This window comes from Drosophila montana, unplaced genomic scaffold, assembly GCF_035044405.1.
Source record: "Drosophila montana isolate Dmon_TW-CO22-7 unplaced genomic scaffold, ASM3504440v1 contig_2481_1, whole genome shotgun sequence".
Lineage (NCBI taxonomy): Eukaryota > Metazoa > Arthropoda > Insecta > Diptera > Drosophilidae > Drosophila > Drosophila montana.
In genome coordinates, this window is record NW_026997351.1 from 337,623 (window position 1) to 362,395 (window position 24,773).

Here is a 24,773-nt window from a genome sequence, read left to right on the forward strand (position 1 = left end):
ATGATATGCTTCAAACTATGACATTAAATGCGATTTAACTTGAATAAAAAATTATTTACTGATTAATAATAATAATTTTATACCCAGAACCCATTGAAAATGGGTAAAAAGGGTATAATGTATTTGTGCAAATGTATGTAACAGGCAGAAGGAAGCATCTCCGACCCCTTAAAGTATATACATTCATGATCAGCATCAACAGCCGAGTCGATCTAGCCATGTCCGTCTCTCTGTCCGTCTGTCTGTCCGTCCGTCCGTCCGTATGTATGTACGCAAGGATCTCAGAACCTATAACAGCTAGAGTTTGTTTCCGATATTCGATAAATTGCCCCGTTTCCAAGTAATCAATAAAAATCGATATCGAAATCCTATTTTTTGAGCAATTTCGGCAAATAATCTGAGCTAGAGTCACCAAACTTGACATGTAACTTCTAGAATAGTATATATATATCAAGTATTTTTCATTTCCTATCCCCTCTTCCTTGTTTAAATTTAATATGGGCTTCATAAGTGCAAGGCCATGTGTTTTAAATTGAAAAAGAGTTGTTTAATTTTCATAAAAAATAAATACGAATTTTTACGCTGCGTTTTTCATTACAAAAATCTGCGTTTGATTGGCGTTAATTGCTTTTCATTTATGTTAAGTAAATAATAAAATAATGAAAACAATATCAATTCAATTAGTTAAAGTGAATAATTAAACTATGATATTGTTAATAAATGGCCTTTAAAGAAATTTAAGTGAGAACAAAATATGTAATGGCTTAAGGTGTGCAGCCCTGCCTTATAAATATTATTTGCCAAAATGTTCTAGAAATCCTTCTTGAATTATTGAACACTACTCGTTATATTTGTAAAAATTGAATATGAACTCTAAAAACTGCTTCTTAATAGATTCGATAGATATTTTTACACGTCTGATATATATATATATATAACATTTGTATAGAAGAAGGCCTTCGTATATCGATACGATTTGGGTATTGATTTTCCTGCGAAAAAGTTTTGCGAACAAAACCAAATACTAAGTTTTTAAGGTATGACAAGAAAAAAAGCAAGAAACGTTTACAGGTAAAAACAAAGTTGGGGGAATACGAATTATAATTTTAAAAAAAATTCTCAATGCTGCATATATTCGCTATATGCTCAAGAATTATAATATAATTCTTTAATATTATTATATTATATATTATTACGATTTGGTTTTTCCTTTAGTGTGAGCCCTCGTCCCCCACATGCTAGAGGAGTGCCCGTGCCAAAGGAGATGTGCGCTCGTTTATATAAATGTTGGCATATAATTTTCAATTTGTGATGCATTTGCCACGCCCCTTTACGGGGCCGTGTCACTTGAGTGTAGTGCGCCGGCTTGGGGTAACAAATGGCCAGCAATTTAGCTGGCATTCGGGCGATTCGATGAAGCATTCATTGAAGCCATGTGCCTGTTATCCTGCCAGCCAGGCTGTCTGCTGTACACGTGATAATTGCTGGGCAGGACACAGCGACTTGGTCCTGGCAACTTATTGAATCTGTACAATTTGTTGGCCGTTTTCCCTATTCCCCTCCTCGTCCTCGTCCTCGTCGTCCTCGTCGTCGTCGTCGTTGTCGTCATTTCAATTGTCTATGCAAAGCGCCTTGAATCACAAAATGACCAGCACCCAGCGCCCAGTCCCTCGGGAAGGAAGGACTCCCACCTAGACGACGCTCTGCAAATCCCATTGGCTGGCTATTGTCTCTCGTCGCCTTTGTCATGTGGCCCCCACCATTTGGGGGCCCGCACCAGCGTTGTCTGCCTTTTGCTGGTGGCCAGGATAAATTTCAATGAATTTGCAAGCGCAGCAGCGGCGCGAGTCCTGGCCGAGTCCTGGCAACATTTCTTTGTTTATCTTTATACATTTACAATTAAAAGGGCTTCGCATTGTTGTCGCTGCCGTAATATTAATGAATCTGTGTGTATTTGTACAGGATACGCACCACCACGAATCCCGATTTCCCAATCCCACACACACTTTTGCCACGCCCACTCCCGTCAGTTATCCGTTAATTGATTGCAATTTGTATATGTAAATGCGCCTGTTTGTATGCAATGTGTTTTTTTTTTTTTTTTTTGTTAACTGCTTTTTGTCTTTGGTTTGCAAATTGTGTGCAAATTTTGTGGTCACATGTGTTTGCTGATTTATTCACCCGCTACCCGCTGCCCGCTGCCCGCCGTCCACAATTTGTTTATTTACATATTTTGCACACGCCGGCAATTGTCTCATTAAACGAAATCAATAAAATGCATAATTATCGTTCGATGGCACTCACCCCCTCCTCCTTGCCCTGGAGCAAATGTACGGCACCGGAACGCTGTATGCCGGGCAGAAACCACATGGGATGCGTTAGCAGCAATCTTTCCATCAATCCCAAATCACAGGGCGGCGAATTGTCGCTGGAATCACGGGAGCTCTCCTCGCTAGATGTTTCGCCCTCGGCCAAAATGCCGCCCTCCGAGCTGGAGACTAGAGATGTGCGTGACTGTAAAGAATGGAAATGACAGTAAGTGCAAGTTTTATCAAAAGGGGGTTTAACCTTAACTAATAGGGAAAACCATTTAACTTAACATGCGTATTTGACAGCTGGGCACACTCAATGATATATGTTTGTTAATGTGGAGCAGATCAAGGCATATTTGGGAAAAAAAAGAAAAAACAAGCATAGCTTTAGCTTTAAGCATAGCTGTCATATAAAACCAGGGCTGCAATCAGCTTGAAAAGGCAGCCACAAGTAGTACAGAGCTGTTATGCAAGCCCAGGGCTGCTTTAAGCAATGAAATATGTATATAAATACAAGCTAGTGTAGCTAAGTACCTTAACTTCAGCCCTGGGCTGTCATACAACGCCAGGGCTGCAATGAGCTGTAACCTACAGCTCTGTATATTTACACTTAAGAAAACTTAACAGAGCCATCCTTAGCTGCTTTTAAATCAAATTACAAGATATGTGCCTATAGTCTAGGCTGTCAAACAAAACCAGGGCTAATATTGCTTTAACTGTTAAAAAATCGTATGATAAAGTCAAAATGCACTATTGCAGCTATCTATAGGGCAACGCCAGGGCTACAGCAGCCACTTTTTAGCTAAAGCAGAGTTAACAAGAGGTTAGACAACAGCATAGAGTGCAAAGCCAGGGCTGCACGAGCTGTCTTTTTGTTAAAACCTTCCACATAGAGCTAACAAGGGGCTAGACAACAGCATACTCGACCCCATTTAGCTGCGTTTTCGAGCACTACTCAAGCTGGCTGGCACGCCAAATCCAGGGCCAGGACATTCGCTTGTTTTGTGAACGCTTTACATACGCAGTCTGCTTGACATATAGCTGATGGCCATATTCAGAGCTCCACTCTTGTAAGAGTACACAAGCACACACACTGACACGCACATACGCACACCGGCACTGTCAAATCTTGAGTGCAATCTCATGTCGTGCCATCAAAATTTGTTGGGGCACAACTTGGATAAAAGAGCCCGCGGGCGTCTGGCCAAGCAAAAGCATTCCGCCAAACAACCAACGCAGCATCCTGCGGCATTTTTACACAATTCTCCCAAAATGAAACCGAAAAATTTCTATAGCATTCGCGTAGGCGTTTTTAATTGAAAATTGCCGTGGGCGGTCTTTTGAAGTTGAGTTTTTATTCCGGGCAGCGCTCATGTCGAGGCCTCTTACATTGCCATAGCACACTTTTGTGCGCCCCGGTCGGAAAATGCAGCCCGAGCCGGAGTAGGGGAGATGGGCTAAGGGGCTTCGAGTGTGCACCCCCATTTCTCTCTCAGTGTGTGTGTGTGTGTGTGTCGAGCATTATGTTTGCCAAGTGTAAGCGATGCCAAATTGATGCCAAGGCAACAGGGCAGCAGCTTATGCAAATGCAAATTTTGAGTACACAGAAACAAGTTCATGCCCACAAAGCGAAGAGTCCATGTATATCTCTTACATGGTTTGGGCGCAAAGCAGCAGCTAACTCAATCAACCCGCTTTATACCCTCACGATTTGTGAGCGCGAAGAATATCATTTTTATTTCGGTAGCTGTCTAAATAATATAGTTATTATAAACATGGTAGTTAAATAAAGGCAAAACTGTTTTATTATTACAATTACAATTTATTTCTAACCATAACTCGAGCCTTCATTTAAATCAATTGTTACAAAGCAAAATCGTAGCGCAACCCAAAATAAACTATATTTCTCTAAGATTTTTGCTCAAAATCAAGAACTTTGGAGTTCGATCCAGCACTAAAATACAAATACCTAGGACCTCAATTATTGCCATCTTGGCTAGATCACATTTTGGCTAGGAATCAATAAAAAATTTAATTTATATGAAGTTTCACTAATTTTCAAGGATTAAGGCAGTTCGATTTTTAGTTAACATATAATATTTATATATTTATTTAAACAAAAAAGATATTCTTCAGAATGATATTTAAAATGTCTATGTAATATCTATAACTCTATTCAGCGAATTTTGAGAAAAAAGAATGTATACTTCACAAAGAATACTTGAAATCTCTACGAAACTTCGCTTCAATACGACAAACTTAAGATCGAAATAGAATTCAAATTATAAAGAACTTCTGGAGTATCGATCAAATAGTCGAATCTCTACAGAATTCAAGCTGAATGTCAATGAAATGATGCGATAGCAAGCAACTCTATAAGCTATAGGGGTAGGGTATCTACACGTACTGCTACTCCAGATGTCGTATTAAAAAAAAGTCAAGTGGCCTTGGCGGCTTGCTCAAGCCAAGGTCTAGAGGCCTCAGCCCACGCAATCGTTACCGCTAACAACGTCACGGATAGGGTTGCCCTTTTTTATAAATACCTATATATATATATATATATATATATACATATACATATATACATACCTATCTATATGTATATATATTTTTTTTGGGCCTTGTAAAAACTTGCAGCAGGGTCGCAAAAAGGTCGCGACACTAATTGAGTTATTTCTGGCCGACTGTCAAATTAGGTTGGCCTGCCGCCCACACACACCTTGAGCATCTACTTGTGTGTGTGTGTGAGTATATATATATGTGTGTATCTGTATCTATATAGATGTGTATCATTGGTATCTGTGTGCAAATAGAAATTTGATTTACGCTCCAGCAGCGAGTTTTAATTTTTGATGTCATTTATTAAACGGGTTTTTTTTTCTTCCCTCTGTTGACCTTTTCGCGGCATTAATCATACGCGGCGTTGCCAAGAGTCGGAAATGAGATGAGAGCGAAACGAAGCGTAACAAGAATCTCAAGACAACGAAACGCATTGAAATGGAAATGGAAAATGGAAATGGAAAATGGCAACGGCAATGGCAATGGAAATGCTGCAAAATGTTGCCTGTTTATTTGCCGAGCATTTAAATGCGAGACAGACAACATTATGACAAAGGGGGGCCGGAGGGAATGACAAAAAAAAAAAAAGGGAAAATTGCGCAAATCCCTTGAAGAAACGTTTGGAAATATTTCAAAGAGCGCACACAGCAGGACACAGCAGGACGTCCCGCCAAGCGACGAGAATGTTGCAAAATTATGCTTAAATCAAAAATCACGACGAAAACCGGCAAAGTAAAAAAAAGGGAGCCCGAGCTGCGGTTGCGACGGGACAACCCTTATGGGGCTGCCCCCCCCAGCCCAAACAAGCTGGAGCTGCTCTGTGAGGTAAATGCTGCGCATATTTTATGCTCTGCATTAAGTCTTAAGTATTGCTTATTAAGGAGACGAGTCCTGTTTTTTGTGCATGTATCTGTGTCTATATGTATGTATATGCAGGCACGCCTCCTGGCTGGCCAAAAAAACTATTTGGTAGCAGGACTCCTCTTGCAAGCAGTCAGCAAATAATGCGTTAGTTATTAAGTTAGCCCAGGCTCTCATTTGTTTACAGATTTGCCGCACACACACACACACGCACACACTCGCATATATGTATTTAAAGAGCGCCTGCTGCTGCTAGCAACCCCTGGAAACCAAAAAAAAAAATAACTCTCTAAGTAGCCCGACTGCATTTGCAAGTGCCACTGGGGGTTGCTGCCTGGTCGCATGTGTGCCAGCAAAATGTGTTTGATTTTGGGCGAAAAGGAAGGGGGGGGGGGGGGGCGGCGGTTGGGCTGGGGGCACGGCTCAGGCTGTCTACGCGTAATGTTAAGCAAACAGTCGCGACTTTAAAAAATTTTGGCGCTTCAACCTCGTCTGCAACAGCGACTGCAACACAATGGCCAGCCAAGCGGCGCGGCCAGACAAACAGCCAGAGCCGGAGCCGGAGCCGGAGCTGGAGCTGGAGCTGGAGCAGACGCAGCAGCTGTGGAGCAGCTGAAGCGACTCAAGCTTTGGAGCAGTGTATCTCCTTAGCAGACATTTCAGGGTCAGAAAGCAGCAGCAGACAGAGACGCAGACGTCGTCGTTCTTGTTCTTGTTGTTGTTGTTGCTGTTGTTGTTGCCGGCAGACAACGAAAGTAAGTTGACTTCCGTTGCCGGCGGCTGAAAATGAAAATCGCCATTGATGCCATGTTGCAGCTGGCAACCCCCCACTCCATCCCAAGACTCTCTCCTGGCTGGCGCACCTTTTGTTAAATATTTGGCTGTCTGTTGGCGCTGCCAGCTAATATTTAGTTTTCCAATATTGGCAACAATTTCGACAAAACCGAAATTCAATGCCAATGTACAAATTCCCAGCCATACGACAAATAATAATATCTCAACACTCTAGCCAGACTAGCTGCAATGCATTTACCTGTGCAGCGAGGGGAGGGTGGGGTGTGTGGACATGCTCTAATAAATTGCGCAACAAATTTGCTGCACACACACACACACACACGCGCACGCAACCAATATGGCGACCGCACAAAAGTATGCAATGAAATATTTGCAATGCGACAAATGTCGAAAAAGCGAGCGCAAACGAAAAAGACAATGGAAATTGATAGGGTAGAGTGCAGAGATGGAGGACGATGACGATGGAAGAGCAGCTGCTGCGTCTGATTAAACTCAATCTGGCAAATAATTAATTTATATAAGTCAACGTAATTAAACTTTGGTCTCCACTTTCATCATGTCTGGGAGCATAAAATGATACAAGTTTATCTAATTAAACATTGGTTTCGATTTTCGGCATCTCTCGGAGTACGAGAAATGATTATCTGAATTCAATTCAGATGAGCAGATCATAAAATTATATAAATCAATGTGATTGAATTGTGGTTTAATGTTTCAGCAGGTCTTGGGGTAAAATATATGATATTCCGAATTTCATTTTCGATAGCAAATCACAAAATTATATAAGTGAAGATTTGGTTTCGATTTGCAGCAAGTCTTCAAGTAAAAGAAATGATGTTCCGAAATCCATTTTCGACAGCAAATAATTAACTTATATAACTCAAGCTAATTAAACTTTGGTATCGATTTGCAGCAGGTCTTCGAGTAAAAGCTATTCCGAATTGCATTTTTGACGGCAAATCATTAAAGTATATGAGTTCATATAATTAAAGCTTGGTCTCGATTTGCAGCAGGTCTTGAATTAGAAAAAAAATTACTCTCATTTAAATTTTGGTATTTTCAGCAGGAATTCCATATGTTTTCCAATCAATTTCTCACAGCTGATTCTGGAGGACGTTTCTTATTATACGGTAAAATACATATGAAATATATTTTTTAAAATTTATTTTCGTCGTTTAAGCTTTCAGTTGTCTCTTTTGTTCTGTTCTCTGACAAGGCGTAAATATTTAATCTTTTTATTAAGGAATTATATATTCTTTCTGCCTGCCTTTCGATTGGGAATAGTTTAAAAATAGCAATAGAAAAAATTATGTTAAAAATTTAAAGTTCAAGATTTACGTATCCCTTCAATATCCGAACTGAAGTTGATTGAATTAAGATGCTGAAATTTGTTACGATTAAACTTATGCATTTTTCTCGAGCTTTCAAAATACCTGGGAATCCATGTATTTATTTACTCTTATCTGGGGCTGGTTAATATTTTGATTTCAAGTTGGTTTGAATAGCTTCAATAGAAAATAAAATATATATAGTTTAAGTTTCCACAATTAAAACCAAATTTCCAGCAGTAAAAATATAGGCTTTCGACTGACGATTGTATTATTATTAGCCTAAGTCTGAGTCGGAATTAGTGGCTGAGTTATAAATAAAGCCAAATATAGACACGTTTCGGAATCGGAGTAAAAAGTAGATATCTTGATATCTATCAAGAGGCGTATAAATACATTTGATATGTTTTATTATTAATGCTACATATTTTCTTTTAAAAAGCTCTTTAAATAGCATATCATATGAGTTCAGTTCACATTTGCAGCCCACTGTGCACGGTGTGCTTTGCTAATAGTTTGACAAAAGGTGAGCGAGATAAGCACAAAAGCAGCGCACGTGAGTGTGTGTGCGAGTGAGTGTGCGTGTGCGTGTGTGTGTGTGTGTGAGTGTAGTCGTGTGTGTGTGTGCAGCCGCCATATTGCACTCGAGACTGAATTATTGCCTGACGCAGCGCAGCGGCAACACACAACTAGCAACAACAACAACAACAACAGCAGCAAATAGAACGTGCTGGGCGACACGGCAAGGGACATGACAGTAGCAGCAGCAGCAGCAGCAGAAGCTGAAGCTGCCGGCAGCCAAGGGGGGGGTTGGGGAGCAGCTGAAGTGAGTGCCGAAATAAAAGATAAATGGCAGCCACGTAAAATGTTGTTGAATGTTTTAAAAAACCATAAAAACCACAGAGAATTACATTTAATGGCAGCAACAGCGGCGGCCAAAAACCGCAATGCCAACAACTGCGCCAAAAGCAACAACAACAGCAACAGCAACAACAACAGCAACAACAGCAGCAACATCAGCAGCAACATCAGCAGCATTTGAGCCTTGGGAACAGACAGTGCAACATTTGCCAGCTGGGTGACATATGTATGTGATTGTGCCTTTGCCTTTGCCAGTGCGTCCTGTCTGCGTGTTTAGTTTCGTCGACGGATCAAAGCAGGCAGAAGGACTGCCAATGTCCTGTTCCATGTCTGTCAGAGTGCCTGTGTGTGTGCGTGTGAGTGTGTTAGAGAGCAGCCTAAATGCGATGCTGGCGCTGGCTAATTGAAGCGCGATGTTGACATGTTGTCGATTTGTTGGACAGCCGCACTATGAATGCATAATTAACGGCGTTTCTGTGAAGTCTGGCAACGCTGCGGTCTGTAGTTGGGCAACTGTTCAACATGAGTTTGGAACTTTGGCAATGCTGCTTCATGAAATTTGACAAAAATGTTAACAGTCGAAAATGCCACAATCAAATGATTTTAAGTTTAGTTAATTAAATTAAGAAATCTTAGCTCTTGTATCCTATACGAAATAAATGGCGTGAAGTTTGGCAACGCTGCTGCTTGAAATTTTACAAAAATGCAATGATTTTTTCATTTGATTTTGTGTAAATACAAAATACTCAAGCGTAGGTAGTTGGTTCCGAATTTTAAGCATAGCAAATAGCGTTTTGGTGAAGTTTGGCAGCAATGCCGCATGAAGTTTGGCAACAGTGTAGAGCTTGAATGCAACTGTAGTTTTTTATATACATAAAAATGAGCAATACCATTTGAAAACATAATAAACGGAGTTGGCAAATGAAATTTGACGACGTCGCTGCATGAAGTTTGGCAACCGCTAAATAAATTGCAGATTGAGTCGTAAAATATTGAAATTTGGCAAAAGCGGAAGCTGGAAAACTTTAACAAGAGCTTCTACAATTTAAATAGGCATGTAAAAGCACAAAAACTAATCGTAATTCGGCAATAAGAGGATTTATCCCTTAGCCAAAATCAAATACAATCAACATTGAAGCCAAGTAATAAGCTGCACATAAAATCTATGGCCATAAAATTGGCCACCGGCGAGACGCAGACAAATGTTTTTGCAGCGACCGTCAAGTGTAAGGGTAGGTGCGAAAAGGACACAAGAAACCGGACATGGGCGACTCTCGACACAGGAAACTTACCCGAGAGTGGCTGTCAAAAAGTCAGTGCCATTAGGCGCACCAAGGCGCTGAAGGCATCATCAAGGAGTCAAGGAGTCAAGGAGTCGAGGAATCGTGGAGTCGTGGAGTCGTGGAGTCGAGTAGTCTGCCACATGACACCGGGGCTGTGCGACCCACCACAAGGCCACAACACATCGCATCAAATGGAGTGACAAACTTCAAGCTGGCCAGACGCGTCTTTCGAATTGCGAGTTGAGTTCGGCCAGCAATGGAAATGGAGCCGGAGTTGTACCGAAAAACCAAATATGAACTGTTTTGCTCTGCTTCTGTTTTTTGTTTTTTTTTGGGTGGGCCGCACTTCATTAGAGGCTGCTTTAAAGCTGCGTCCGAGCTGGCTGCAGTCCTGTCTCTGCCTGTCTGCTGCTGGCTTTCATATCCTGCGGCTGGCATCAGTAAACATGTTGCCTGGACAACAGGAAAAAAAACAAAAAGAAAGGAATGCCAAGAGTCACAGTCAAAGCCAGGACAACGACTGACATGACAAGCTCAACATGAAGCTGACCAAAAGGGGCGCCTTTTGTGGCCGGGGGCGTGGCTGTAAGCCGCCTGACAAAGCGCCACTAATACCGCTGCAATTAGTACACGTGCACCTGGACATGGCCCGCAGCTGCAGATTAGACTCGAAACTTGTTTATGGACTCTGCCTGGAGGGGTTGGTTAGCTCCATGAAAGGTGGGCCAGCGGCTGGGCGGGCAGGTTGGGGCATGGGCAACATGCCAGCAGCAGGGTTGAAGCATAATGAAAGTAATAAAGTTGAGCAGCCCTCCCCTACAGCCTCCAAGTGCCACAGGCTAGCGATAAAAACTTTCCACAGGCAGACACAACGTGCAGCAGCGGCGGCGGCAAGCGGCTCATGTGTTGCAAGTTGTTGTTGTTCGAGTTGTTGTTGTTGTTGCACTGAAGCTGTCTGTGGTTATGGCAACGCGCAGCAGACACTTTTATCGGCAACGCTTGTTGCCGTTGTTGTTGTTGCTGTTGTTTTTATTGAATATTCATAAATGGCCGAAAAACGCAGAGCAAAATTGTTGGCTGGCTGCCGCTTGTGGCATGGCCACAGCTGCCACAGCTGCTGCTGCCGCTGCTGTTGCTTTTCCTGTGTCTCGACTGGTCAACTGAAGCCCATTGAAATCAATATTTTATGCGGCAGTCGAGACAACGAAGATGTTTGTCCTTGCTCCTCTCTCTCTCTCTCTCTGTGTGTGTGTGTGTTGCCGTTTGCCAAATGCAACAGGAAATGCAACACAAATTAAAATGTGAACATGTGTCTGCCTTCGGTTTGTATTCAAAGCGGTCCAGACAGTCCACACGTTTGTGGTTGCCCAGCTCGAATACATGCATATATATATTCAGTATATAGAAACTTAATAGCTTGTAAGTTCTCATTTGGTTTTTGACTTTGAACTTGGCCAACGGCACTCGAACGAGCACAAAGACAAAATTGACAGACCTAAATTACTTGCAACGCGGTCGAGAGGGCAAATATATTGCCTACTTTGCAGCGCCTGAAGTTTGGCAACGCAGCAATTGCAGTCTGAGAATTGTTTGATAAAAAGGCCGCAACTTGATTTAAGTATTGTTTAAAGTAGATATTTTTAATATATGTTGCATTATGTTTACTGTGCAGCGCATGACATATGGCAACGTTCCGGGTCTATAGGTACTCTATGAAGTTGGACAACAGCGCATTAGCTGCAAAGTTAAAGTTTTGTATGTGTCGATCTCTTTTTAGTGGATGACAAGTTTAATTTACTTGCACATTTGCCTGAGCGACGACCTTGTATTGCCTACTTTGCAGCACCTGAAGTTCGGCAACGCAGTAATTGCAGTCTTAGAAACCGCAACTGGTTTTATCTGTTTGTTAAGCAGATATTTTAAATATGTATTGCTTACTTTGCAGTGCATGAAGTATGGCAACGTTGCGATTTCGGTACTTTAAGAAGATTGGCAACAACACATCACCGAATTATTAAAAGCAAACACTTAATTTATCTATTTGGTACATGATATTTAACATTGACATTGACATTGTGCTGCCCTTATAAAGGAATATCACAGACACGAAGTCTAACCACAAAGCTCGCCTCTGTCAAAGTACTTAAAGAAGTTTGGCAATAACTCTTTGACTTCAATATGCTTGCAATTACGCATGTTTGTTATCATTGGAAAGTTTGGCAACAACGCCCAAAAAACTAGAGCACAAATTGAGAGCAATTGAAATGCGATCGTATAAGTAGTGTCAGAAGTTTGGCAACGATGGCAGAGTTGCCAGCTGTTTAAGTAGTTGCTTTCAGCAGTCTGGCAACCTTGCAACGTGCGAATAGTTGAAGAAGTTTGGCAACAATGCCCTCAGCTTCAATATGCTTGCAATCTAACGCATTATTAAGCAATTATAGACAGCATGCAGCTGCATGCTTAACGCATGAGCAAACTCTGGATTGTGGAAGGTGGATCGCTTCGGTCTGGTCTGGTCTGCTCGGGTGTGCTCGGGTCTGGTCTGGGCGGGGCGGGGCTGGGCGGTGCTGGCATATCAAATTAACTAGTAAATTGACTTGTCAAAAAGAGTTTTGTGGGTGGAGCGTAGAGTGCTTCATTATTCATATTAGGCGGCGCCTTGGCTGTAATTTCCTGTCAGACATTAGAAAAGAGGCGTCGCTTTTAATGATGACGACGATGATGCCGTTGTTGATGGTAAAAGGATTCACAGGATTATTAATGAAAAACAGCACACAGCACGCACGAATGCATGTAAATAATGAAGCCATAATGGGGTAAGGCTATTCGAGTGTTGGGTCTCAAACATGTCAAAGGGAATCACGTGAGACCAGCGAACGTGTATTGTAATTTTTATTTCTCTCGAAATGGGCATCATTTGATGCACACTTTATGGCAGCACCAACGACAGCAGCAGCAGCAGCATTATGATTATTATGGCTGGCATGGCAACACGTAGCAAATTATGAATGAATGAGTGCCACATACAACAGGACAACAGGACAAAAGGACAAAGGGACAAAAGGAGTGGTAACTGGCGCTGGCTGCCGCTGCTGATGGCCCATTGGCAGCTTGCGTAATTGCCACTTACTGTGGCACTGACTGACTGCGTGCGGCAAGCAGCGGCCACCACAAAGGCTGCCTACGGTTCGAGCGCGGGCCGGGCTGGGCACAGTGCCGGGCAAAACCCATATGAATAGTGCGACAAATACAAAACTCAGCTCATCAATATGCTCAAACAGTTGCCCACACACAATTGCCTCACTCCCTTTCTCCCCCCCCCCTCTCTCTCTCCCTCTCTGTGGCACAGTTGCCAAGTGATTTCCAATCACATAAAACCAAAGCTGGGCACTTGCATAAGCATCAGCATAAGCATTAGCATGCAAGTAAAACAATTCTTAGGTTTCAGCTATGCATATATGTAATCTATAAAGTAAAGTCCATTTGTATACCCTGTAATCATAACAAAAGCTTGGCGCTGAGCCTAGGGCATCTCTTAGACGGGCACTTCCGATTCGAGCATTATTATTTGTAGCATATCCAGCTTTCTATTTTATCCAACTAAGTGTTTAGATACATTTGAATGCTCTTGTTGACATTTTCGACCCCAGAGATACATATATGTATGAATTCCTGATCAGTATCAAGAGTCAAGTTGATATATATATTCCAACCAGATAAATCTTGTCCACATCGGACGACTATAATACGTATATAGATCTCTTGGAAAATAATGATTTTGCGCATGGAACTCTAATATGGGATTCTAGATACTCTAAACAAATACTCCAAATGCTTCCCATATATAAGCAAAATCCTATCAATATCGGACATAGCTCTCTAGGGAGAGTCATTCAAAAACGAAGTTGTTTATCTAAATGAAACTTGATAGCAGCAATATCTTATCAAGATCGGATTACTATATCATATAGCTCTCTCTAGGAAGAATCGTTCAAACATGAATTTGTAGGGAAAACTTTTTTGGTTTTCAAGATATCTGCTGCAAACTTTGCATTCCTAAACTTGACCATAATCCCAACTTATCTGCAAGGTACTTTTCATAGCACCTTTGGCCTATATGTATGTCTAGCAGGGTATTGCATTGTCTCTGGTTGAACATGATAATTTGGCTTTCGACTCACCTGACTGAGCTCATCTCTTGAGCGGCGCGCGCATTTGGGCAGCAGAGCCTGTGTGTCGTCCTCGAAGGCGCCGCCATGTGCCAGGTCGACAACGTCTTCGGCATCCGGTTCCAGGCTGCTGCTGCGTCGACAGTCGCCGTGCTTACCGTCCACCTGGCTGGTGGGCGTCATGTTGTTGTTGTTGTTGTTGTTGTTGTTGTTCGGGCTGACATTTGATTGGCCATTCAATTTGTTGTTGTTGTTGTTGTTCGGTTGTTGCTGAGATTTTTGTGACTGTTGCGCATTGTTGCCGCTGCCATTATTGTTGTTGTTATTGTTGTTGTTGTTGTTGCTGCTCTTGACTGCACTCACAACAGCCTCCGTTTTCTCTGTTTGGGGCGTGGCAACGCCAACTGCAGCACCAGCAGCAGCAGCAGCAGCAGCAGCAGCTGCAGGCGTCAGCTGTTCACTTGTTCTGCAAAAAGATGAAAAGAAAAGTGAGTAAGGAAATTGGTAACTGCTTTAAATATATATTTTTTTTTTTTCGGCGCACACTTCATTTGGTCCTTGCAAACGAGACGAGCGTCCCGTGCCATTTGTCAGCGCTTGCCGTCTCGAGGCTCAGCTGTCAAAAGGTTAATTTGCGACACATTTTTTTCTGTCCTCCTTCTATTTTTTTGTATTTTTTTTTACACATAAACAGGCTCTGTGTGCCGCCAAAGTGTCTGGCAGAATGCGTGCCACAAACTGACGCCCAAGAAGCGGCAATTTTACGCCATTTTAACAATATTTCTAGACGCTGTCAAGGGCCGGCAAGGGGCGGCAAAATGTTATTAATGAATTTGCCACAAGAATGCCGCAAAAGAAAGAAAATAAAATGGAAAAAGCGAGAGAAAAAAAAATGCGAATGGGAAGTGAAACTTTGGCCTGGCATGTGCTTCCGCTTCCGCTCGTGAGACGCCCCGCTTCAAGGACGTGGCAAAGGGACGACGAGACGCAGGACGTCTTCGCCGGGTGGGCGGCACAGCTGGGGCAAGAAAGTTGCCGAGCCATACTTGGGCCAAGGCATTTTTGCGCCATATGACAAGTTGTCAAACATTCTGACATAATCATGTCAAATTAACACAAACAAGCAGCAACACGAGCAACAACAACAACAACGAGAAGAACACGCAACGGATAATAAAACACTTAGAGAAATTAGTCGGGTCGCCGAGAATGTATGCAGGCCCAAGGACACAACAGAAATAATAATAATAATAAAACATACTAGCAGAGTATGCACGAAATTTAAATACTCTAATATATATAAACTTATATTATTTACGACTAGATAACGCATGGAGCCAGGCTTTGCGAAAGATTCCCTGTTTATAAGTATATATATATATATGGATCAAAAATTACATAAATTATATACATTGGCATCAAAGGGAAGTTGTCTCCAATGAAATTTTATATCACTCGAAATGAGCTTGAGCCGCATCCGATTGCAAGCCGAAATATGTTAGACAAGCCTTTTCCACCAATTTTTCACACTTGCAAGTGGAAACCCCTTTCAAAACCTCTTAATGGCGTGAGCTGCAGCAAAAAGTCACAAATCAAACAGTCTGTCAATTATATATAAATATATATAGATATATAAATATAGTAAGCTGATTCCGAATAGAAGCGAAGAATGTAAACTAGAGTCTGTCAGAGTTAACTTAAAAAATACTAACTATATTTTATAGAGCAGCACAGCATTTTAGCCAATCGTAATAAAGCCCAGACTCAGATGTACTATGCATATACATATATTTGCTTAGGTTAGTTCAGCTAAATCTAGACCGATATATAAAAGGGTTTTTGCCCATTAAAAAGAACAACCTCTTCGAAGTAATATTTATTTTATTTAGGATTTAGGAAATCTGAGGAAATATTTCAGGGACATGCCAACGACTAGCACTTCTGAATGCTTTTAAGGCCTCAACTGAATATATTTGATTTTAAATGTTTCTAATGTTCCCTTAAGAAGGGTATACAAAAAAACCCATAAGATACAACATCAGAGACTGAAGCACGCATAAATTGCGAGGCACTTTTGAAGGGCAAATAAAATATGCGAGTAAACAATAAAGAAAAACGTTGCGAATTAGACTGCACGACTTGGAAATACCCTATACTAAGCCAGAAGATGTAATTTGACAAGTTTTTGCTCAAATAAAATTGAATTCAAGTGAACAATTACAATGAAAATGGGGATTTATGTAGTTGAGTTGTAGATATATGGGCGAAAATGCAAAGTATGCTATATACACATATAAATACTATGTACTTTTTATATATTTTGTTTAGCAGCGGCACTATATAGACAGACAGACTGCATCGGAGAAGCCAACCAATAAACAATCATGTGATTACAGGGTATACAAAGTTGAAGGATATTGCGTGGCAACTGTTTGCCAAGAGCGGCGAATACTTTGTGGCGCCGCATGTAAATTGCCAACGCATGGCAATTAAGATAAAATGTGGCAAATGTGCTGCAGTTTGCGGGGTGTGTGTGTGAGGGGTGTGCGAGTGGTTGAAGGTGTGCGCGAATCTAGGCATCTTCCGTAGAGCTGGGACTAGGGCAAATTGTGGACTAGGGCCTGGGTCAAGTTGGACAAGCGACAAGCGAATTGAAAGCAAGCAGATTATATGGTTATATGCTTTTCAGGATAAGACGAATGGGCCAGAGAACAAGTGCCTCGAGAGTCTAGACATTTGGGCACTGAGCAATGATAAATGAGAAACCCAGATGAAGCCAGATGGGAATAAATATAAACACGAGATTCAATGTTAAGTGCTGAGCAGGTTCTGTATGCCATTAAATAAATTATATAACAAGAGACAGCTGCAACATGTCTAAGGTACATACTATATATATATTCTTGATCGTAGGCGTTTCAGAGTCCTGATTTCTGGTATGTGTAGACTTTCAAAAGGTTGCAGATGTTATGAAGGAGTCAAATTTCTTTTGTGTGCGCAGCTAGGCGAGCACTTCCGCCTGCAACTGGGCACAGGGTAGCTGCAAGTCGAGCATTTTCGTCACTCTTATTGGTCAATACATAGTACATGGTACATGCACAAGTTGAAGCGTGTTATGGCTTAAATGGCATCTGCGGGATTTGCCGAACAGCAACTCGAAACTCTCACACTTTGATGCAAAAAAGAAAATCTTTGTGGCAAACAACTTTTTTGATGCCATGAATATTTGTTGGTCAAAAAAAAAACGAAGAGAAAAAACAAGAGAAAAAAATGGGAGTTGGGCGCAAATCAAAGCCCAAAAGCACAGCAGCAAAAACAAATATGGAACAATATGTGCGGGCGCAGGGCAGATCAGAGAGTTTTTACAGAGAAGTTATGCGGGTTTGCCAAAGCCTCGACTGGGCAAGCGTGTGTGTGTGCGAGTGTGTGTGCGGGTTCTATGCAAATTAGTTGTGACAGCTTTCAAAAAGTTCAACATAGTTGTCAATGGCCAGGCTGGGTCGCTGGAGAAAGGTGTGGCAGGCAGCTCGAGTGCCGCACTAATCCATAGAGTACCCTTTGCATTGACAGGACTGCTCCTGACAGGACTCCTCCTGCAGCTGCTGCAGCGCCTGGTGTCGAGCGAGCTTTGACAGAATTCGAGCACACAAATGTTCAAAGTTCATAAACAACACACTCCACGCATGTATATACATATGTATATGTATATAAGCTCGTTGCATTTTTGAGCTATGCCCCGGCGGACTGTTGAGAGGCGGGGGATACGGGGAGTCTGGGCGCCCGTCTGTGCCCGTGGGGCATGCACAAGCCGTAGTCGTTTTTGATATGGTAATGTGGCAATGGCAATGCGTGTATGGAATGTGCCATTATTAGATTTCGGGCTTAGCTCTGACTAGAAGAAGAAAAAGAAGAAGAAGAAGAAGAAGAAGAAGGGTTGTGTCGCCCAACAGCTGCTTCGTCGAGAGTGCTATAAAGTAGAAATACTAATTAAGTTGTGTATTATGCATGTGCAGCAAGACGAAGGAGCCAGCAGGCTGCAGGAAAGAGTTGAAAGACAACACACACACACACATGCTGGAGAGGCAGGGCGTGCGTGTGTGTGTGTGTGTAGTTATTTAAAAGGGCCGCTGCTTGTGGCTGGCAGCGCTCAAGTTGAGTGAGCATTTGACATCGTTTAGTTCAAGCGCGTCGAGTGTATCGGAAACAATGCGCTGCGTTGGCAGCAAAGTGCTCGAAGCCTGAGCGAGAGAGGGCGAGGGCGAGGGCGAGGGAGGGAGAGGGAGACAGGTCAAAGGGTAGAGGACCTGGCTGGGAAATATACCACAGCGCAGACTGATTTAAAAGATAGCAAGCTATAAAGTGGAGCTAAGGAACTGTGCAATTAAGTGCTAGCAAGTTGTCTAAGGGCGACGAATCGAAAGGACTCACTAATGAGCCACAGGTAAGCGACATGGCATTAAATTAACAAAGTAAAATAGAAAGAAGACAGGAAATAAGTAGAACTTGCTAAGGACAATGATGTCTAGATCAACAGACTAGCTAGCTCGCTATTGAGGGCAATGAGGTCGTCGAAGATTGGTCGCCAGAAAATGGGAACCAGCTTAACCTTCGGTTTATATATATATGGAATATTACAGGTTTCCCAATGGAATAATCTAGGAAAGGAACTAAAAATAGTGAGGCATATCGAAGTAGTTCAATTGGGCATGAAGTACACAGTCATAAGTTAATTGGGCTGTAAAAAAAAACGAAGGAATGAAATTAATGTCCAAGAGTCTAGGCTGTCAAAGATGCCGGAAGATTCTAGGCTAGAGAGTGTATTAGTTAAAAAAAGGATTATGGGCTCAACTAAACGACCTAGGATCTAACTATGCACTTCCATGGTATGTCACGATAAAAAAAAAACCAAGGAACTTAATTCATTTTTAAGAGTCTAGGCTGCCAGACACCGGAAGATTCTAGGCTAGAGTATGTAGTAAGGAAAAAGGGAATATGGGCTCCACAGAGAGGCTGAAGATCAAAATAGGCGAGGCGAACCATTTGTATACCCTACAGTATTGGGTGTCCTCAATGTGTTATGTGCTCAATGCCCTTCCTTGTAAATAAGCCTCAATATAAATACCATATAAGCTACAAAACATTGTAACTATACCTTAGTTCACAGTCTTTGGCTTGATAGAGATAAAAAGCTGACTGATTGTTTAAATCGCATAATAAAACAAATAAAATCTTTAGAAAAAAAGAAAGCAGCAGCTACAGGTGTATATCATGTTTCCAGTAATCTGTCGCTTGGCTAGGTTCAGAAGGTCAAAAATTATATAAAAAAAAAAGAAGGAGGAGGCTTTTAGGCTAAGACTTTAGCTGGTTGAGTCGCATTTAAAGTACGGCCAATAAGAAGTTGAAGTATATATATATATATATTTATATATTACATGGTAAAAACTTGGTTTCAGAAACCAACAATATATACATAGATAAAATAATAGTCAAAGTAAAATATATAAATATTTACTAAAAAAGGGAGAGCAGCACAAGACGAGATGCTGAGACTTCATGAGGGTTGTTCTAATGTGATTTAACAGAAATTAGAACGAGGCAACAATTAAAAAAAGGTAGAGCTCAGGTGAGGTAAAATTTGATTTATTAAAAACATAATTCACTGAAAGTGTTCCCACAGGAATTTGACGAAGGACTTTCCCAAAAGGAGAAACTTTTTAAATGCATTTTGTTTTCAGTAAATAAACATATGACAGGCGAGCCTGCAGATGACTAACCGACTAGCAGATACCCTTTAAAGCTAAATAAAATAAAATAAGTTTGACAATTTGACAGATTCCTTTGAACACCTGCGGGCCACGGGACTCACCTGGGCTTGCCGTGCGCCTTGAACTGCGCCACCTCGGCATAACGCCGGCCCAGCGGCGCCTCCTGCGGACTGAGCAGAGCATCACAGTGTGCGGATACACTGTTGGCCCTCTGGTCCATGGGCAGGCCGATGCCCTTGAGCAGCTGTGCGGCAGTTGGCAAATCGTTGAGACACTTCACTTGCTCCTCATCCGAGCGATTGGCAAAATTCTGCAGTTGCTCGCGCAGCGAATAGTCGACCGAGCTGCAGCAGGAGGTCGACTCCGATGTGCTGGAGCAGCTGGGCGAGTGCGAGTGCATGACAGCCAGATCCTCGCCAGCATTGCCATTCTGTAGATCCTGATAGGCGGCATGCGCATCATCAGAGCTGCTGCTGCTGCTGCTGCTGGAGCTGGCGCTGGAGCTGACGCTCGACTGATTGCTCTGGCTGGTGTTGGTCGAGACGCAGCTATCCATGCTGGCTATGGAATTGCGATTGCCATTCTCCGGCGGCTGCTGCTGTTGCTGCTGCTCCTGCTGCTGCTGCTGCTGCACCACGGCGGTGTCCAGCATGTCGTCCACCTGCTGTGGCACTATAATTAACGAGGTGCGCTTACGCAGCGTCTCGTCCTTGGCATTCATGTTCTGCTTGAGCGTCTTGTCCGACTTGGTGTACACAATCACCTCCACCTTGGAGGTGTCCTCCATTGCCGCATTGCTGGCCATCACTGTGCTCGTTAGCTCCTGCGACATGCTGTAAATTTATCTGGATTGGTAACTGGCTGCTGGCTGCTGTGCGGGAAAAACTTTTATGATGCTACCAAAAAGAAGACCAACAACAACAACTTGCAACTTGCTGCTTGCCACTTGCCACTTGCAACTCAATTGAGGGAATTGAGGCGCAACACTCAACACTCGAGACATGTGTCAATCAGTTTTATTGAATTCGATATTTAATACTCGCACCAACGTGTTCGTATCATTTGTCACGGGGCAGTACACGCCTCCACCCCCATCCCCACCCCCGCCGCTCGTCAACCGGCCCACCGGCCCACCGCCCCCCCGCTGCGGTCGGTCGTTGCCATTCGAGTGTGTGTGGGCTGCCGCCGGGTTTAGGTATCGCATATCGCATATCCGACCACTCGCAGCACTCAAAGCATGAATTTTAATTTAACGAGCATGTTGAGGCTTTCAAAATGTTATTACTAATAAAAGCGGCAAAGCCGAAACAATGTTGGGACGGGGCGGTGCGGGGCAGGGGACGGGGGACAGGGGACTGGGGACTGGGCTGTGTCGCACCGTATTATGTGACGCACCATGCAACACGCTTTTATAGATTCACAGCCCGGCGCGGCAACACCTGCCAACTGCCCGCCCCAAGTCGAATGCCTGTCAAGCACTCGTCCATCGGGTGGCTGGATTTAAGGGGGTTTGCAACTGGCTCTCTGCGTTCTCTCTCTCTCGCTTGGTGGGGCTTAACAACTTTGTCAGGCAGTTTGGCAGGCACTTAAGTTCAGTGCAAAGAGCTTACATTTTAATAAACCCAACTTTTGTGTATATCACATTAGAAACTCAGCAACTTAGAAACTCAGTTTTAGCTTTAACGCCAAAATTATTTATATATATATTTATTTACTTAAAGAATGTATCAATGAAAAGCATTGATGCGCATTTTCCATTTAAAAACACATTTTTACAGAAATGTTCAGTTCGTTACAGAAAAACAATTCCACGAATTTTCCACGCTTGCGTGTGGAATTTCCTTGGATATGTACGCAATCGAGGCAAATGTTTTGAGAATATTAAAAACAAACTGCAAACTTTTAAAGTGAGCTTCGGAGCTTGCCGAATGTTAACAAGCACTTTAGCTTGTTCATGTCAAAATTTAACAGGCAGTTCACTTAAATGCACAATTTGCTGTCAATTGGATTTGAAATATTATGTGTGATAAGCAGAGGCTACGCGATTTAACTGCTTGTCAAATTATTCCAAGCTGGAGGCAATGTGACAAATAAATCATTTTATCTTAATTTTATAATAAGTATAATTCTACAAGAGCTCGAAGACTCAGACGCATTTTCTGACTGTTACTTACTAGTAACATTTGTTAGGGCATTTCAAATTCGTTGTGTCGCATTTTAATATGATTGTCTTTTATATTTTGTGTTCGGCTTTCTGAACTTTTAACAATAATTTTGCTTATGTGTGTGAGGCGAGTGCGGCGCGTGGTATCTATTTCATTTTCTTGAAAATTTATACAAAAATATATGAGAAAATGTTTCATTTTTATTTATTCACGTTTTTGTTGCTTTTTCGTTTTGTATATGGCATGGACATCATTTGAATCACCCAAAAGGAAGTCCACTCGGTCGAGTTAGGTATGTGTCAGCACTCAGCGAATGCCCTACTTATAAATCCACAAACAAACACACACACACACGCACACACACTCGCACACTCGCGCACAACAACAATTTCTAGTGATAAGCAATTATAAACATTTGCTACTGTTTTTTCTTTTTCCATCTCTCATCTCTGCTTCTTGCCATGTTTTGACATCAAAAGAAATTGAGAAGAAACCCCAGCAAAGAGAAAAAAATAAATAAAATATGATGGAGCGCTGGGTCGAGTCGCGTCATCTCTAAGGCCAAGACCAAAGTGGGTTTCATTTTGCGTCGTTATGCTTCACTGAATTTTTAATTTATTTATACGACACACACACACACTATCGCACACACCACATACCACACACACACACACACACACACACACATATGTTTCGTCACGAGCTGTCCAAATGCCGCTCGTAGATTTTTTTGCGGCCTTGCTTCCGCTTATCGTTAAGGCCCATTCATAAGCAATAAATCGAAATGCATATTCGTAGTTGTGAATAAATTCGAATAGCATTCGAATAATATTCACTGGCGAACCGAGTTCGTTTCGTTCCTACATTGTTTTTATTACAATACGCTGTGCGAATTGTGTCACATTTTGTTGATTAGAAGCGTTCGCAATTGGCGCGAAATTTTAATCGAATCGTTAAACGGATCAGAGATGGATATATATATGTACATATATAATAATAATTATCTATAAAAGGGAATAACAATTTCCATCTTTTGCTTTTCGCATTCAGATTTTCGCTTGCTTCAAGTCTCCCTTCACAATTATATTATTGTTTATTTTTAAGCAAATAATATCTAAACATAACATTGTTATTGTAACATTCTATGTTTTTCTTTATACTTTGTCTTGATAAAAGAAATTTTTTGATGTTTTTTCCCTTTGTTTTATATGCTTCAAGATTTCCCATCTATTATATCTGCATGCCCAAGAAATAATCTTTCTAAGTTTTTCTATGTTCTGGCTGAACATATCCTACGTTTTTCCTGATTCTATGTTTTATATGTTCCAAAAGTTTCCATATTTTATATTCGCCTGCCCAAGAACCTAATTAAATTTTGTTCTATGTTTTTCTATGTTCTACATGCAAATATTCTATGTTCTTCAGAATTCTATGGGTTGTATGTTTCAAGATTTCTATGTTTATCTATGTTCTGGCTGAACATATTCTATGTTTTTCCTGGTTCTATGTTTCATATGTCATTTTGAGCATATATATTGTTGAAGAGCACACATATTTACCGTCGTTCTATGTTTTGGCTTGTAGTTTTCTATTTATTTATTCTATGTTGTTATTATATATTTTCTTGTTTATTTCTACAGTTAGTTGTTATATCTACAGATATTCTTAACAAATGCATATGTTTCTATTTCAATGTTTGCGCTGTTTCATTCTATGTTTTTCTATGTTTTATGCTTATTATGTTCTGAGCCTTACGTTATGTAGCAAACATATTTAGATTCATTCCATGTTTATTAATCAAAAATTTGAAATTAGTCTTTGCTATCGGATTTAATGTTTCATGATACTTTTTTGCTCTTCAAATAAATTGTGTTCTATGTTTTTTTGCTTGTTTCATTCGATGTTTTTTCTTCTTGTTTTTGCTTAGCTTTGTTGTTTCCTTTGCGCTGCTTATTTGACATTTCACAGGCATTATTCATTTTAAGGTCAGTTCTCGATTTTTTGTGATTCAATCGGCTAAATGCATGCGATGTTTCGGTTGTTTCCACCCTCCCTCTCCCACTCCCACTCTCTCTCCCACTCCCTCTCCCTCTCCCCGCACGTGTTCAGTTTTCATTCCTTATCATTTTGCAGTTTCGTAACTTTCACGACTTTTCAGTGTATTTGTTGTTGTTGTTCTTTGTCGTGCACTGGCAATTTATCAGTTGCCTGTTACGGGTTCGCAGAGTCGCGGCAGGGTGGGGTTGGGTGTGTTGTGTGTGGGGGGGGTGGTAAATTGAGACGCGACATGAAAACATCGCGAGCATTTCGCAATTAATGTCGCATTTTTGTTGTAACTCGAATCGTAACCACAACAACAACAACAACAACGGGAATAACAACAACGAATGCCAATTACAACAATTCCAAATCCAATTACAATTGCAATTTGTAATCAAATGCAATGTTCGTGCCCCGATATATGCAGTATATATTACACACACTACTTATGTATATTATCGTGTGTGTGTGTGTGTGTGTGTGTGTGTGTGTGTGAATCTATGCGGAGGTGTGTTTTAGACATTTCATTCGAATCGATTTCGAAATATTCATTCGCATTCACAACATGATTCATTTCGCCGCTCGCTCTGTTCGATTCGATTCGTGGAACAGAATTCCGCATAAATATTATTTTC

At 41.6% G+C, this 24,773-nt stretch overlaps 1 protein-coding gene across 2 annotated transcripts in view; it reads right to left on the reverse strand.

Moving 5' to 3' along the window:
* The window catches only part of spri (sprint), a 131,002-nt gene that overhangs the window by 23,410 nt on the left and 82,819 nt on the right, over positions 1–24,773 (reverse strand). The window contains exons 3-5 of one of the 2 annotated variants that reach the window (XM_064682248.1): positions 20,035–20,766; positions 14,181–14,634; positions 2,305–2,514 (exon numbers count right to left, since the gene is read on the reverse strand). In XM_064682248.1, the coding sequence (XP_064538318.1) occupies positions 2,305–2,514; positions 14,181–14,634; positions 20,035–20,765 (1,395 nt within the window). In that variant the 5' untranslated portion in view covers position 20,766. The remainder of the gene's footprint in view (positions 1–2,304; positions 2,515–14,180; positions 14,635–20,034; positions 20,767–24,773) is intronic. The other variant, XM_064682247.1, reaches the window with a different exon arrangement.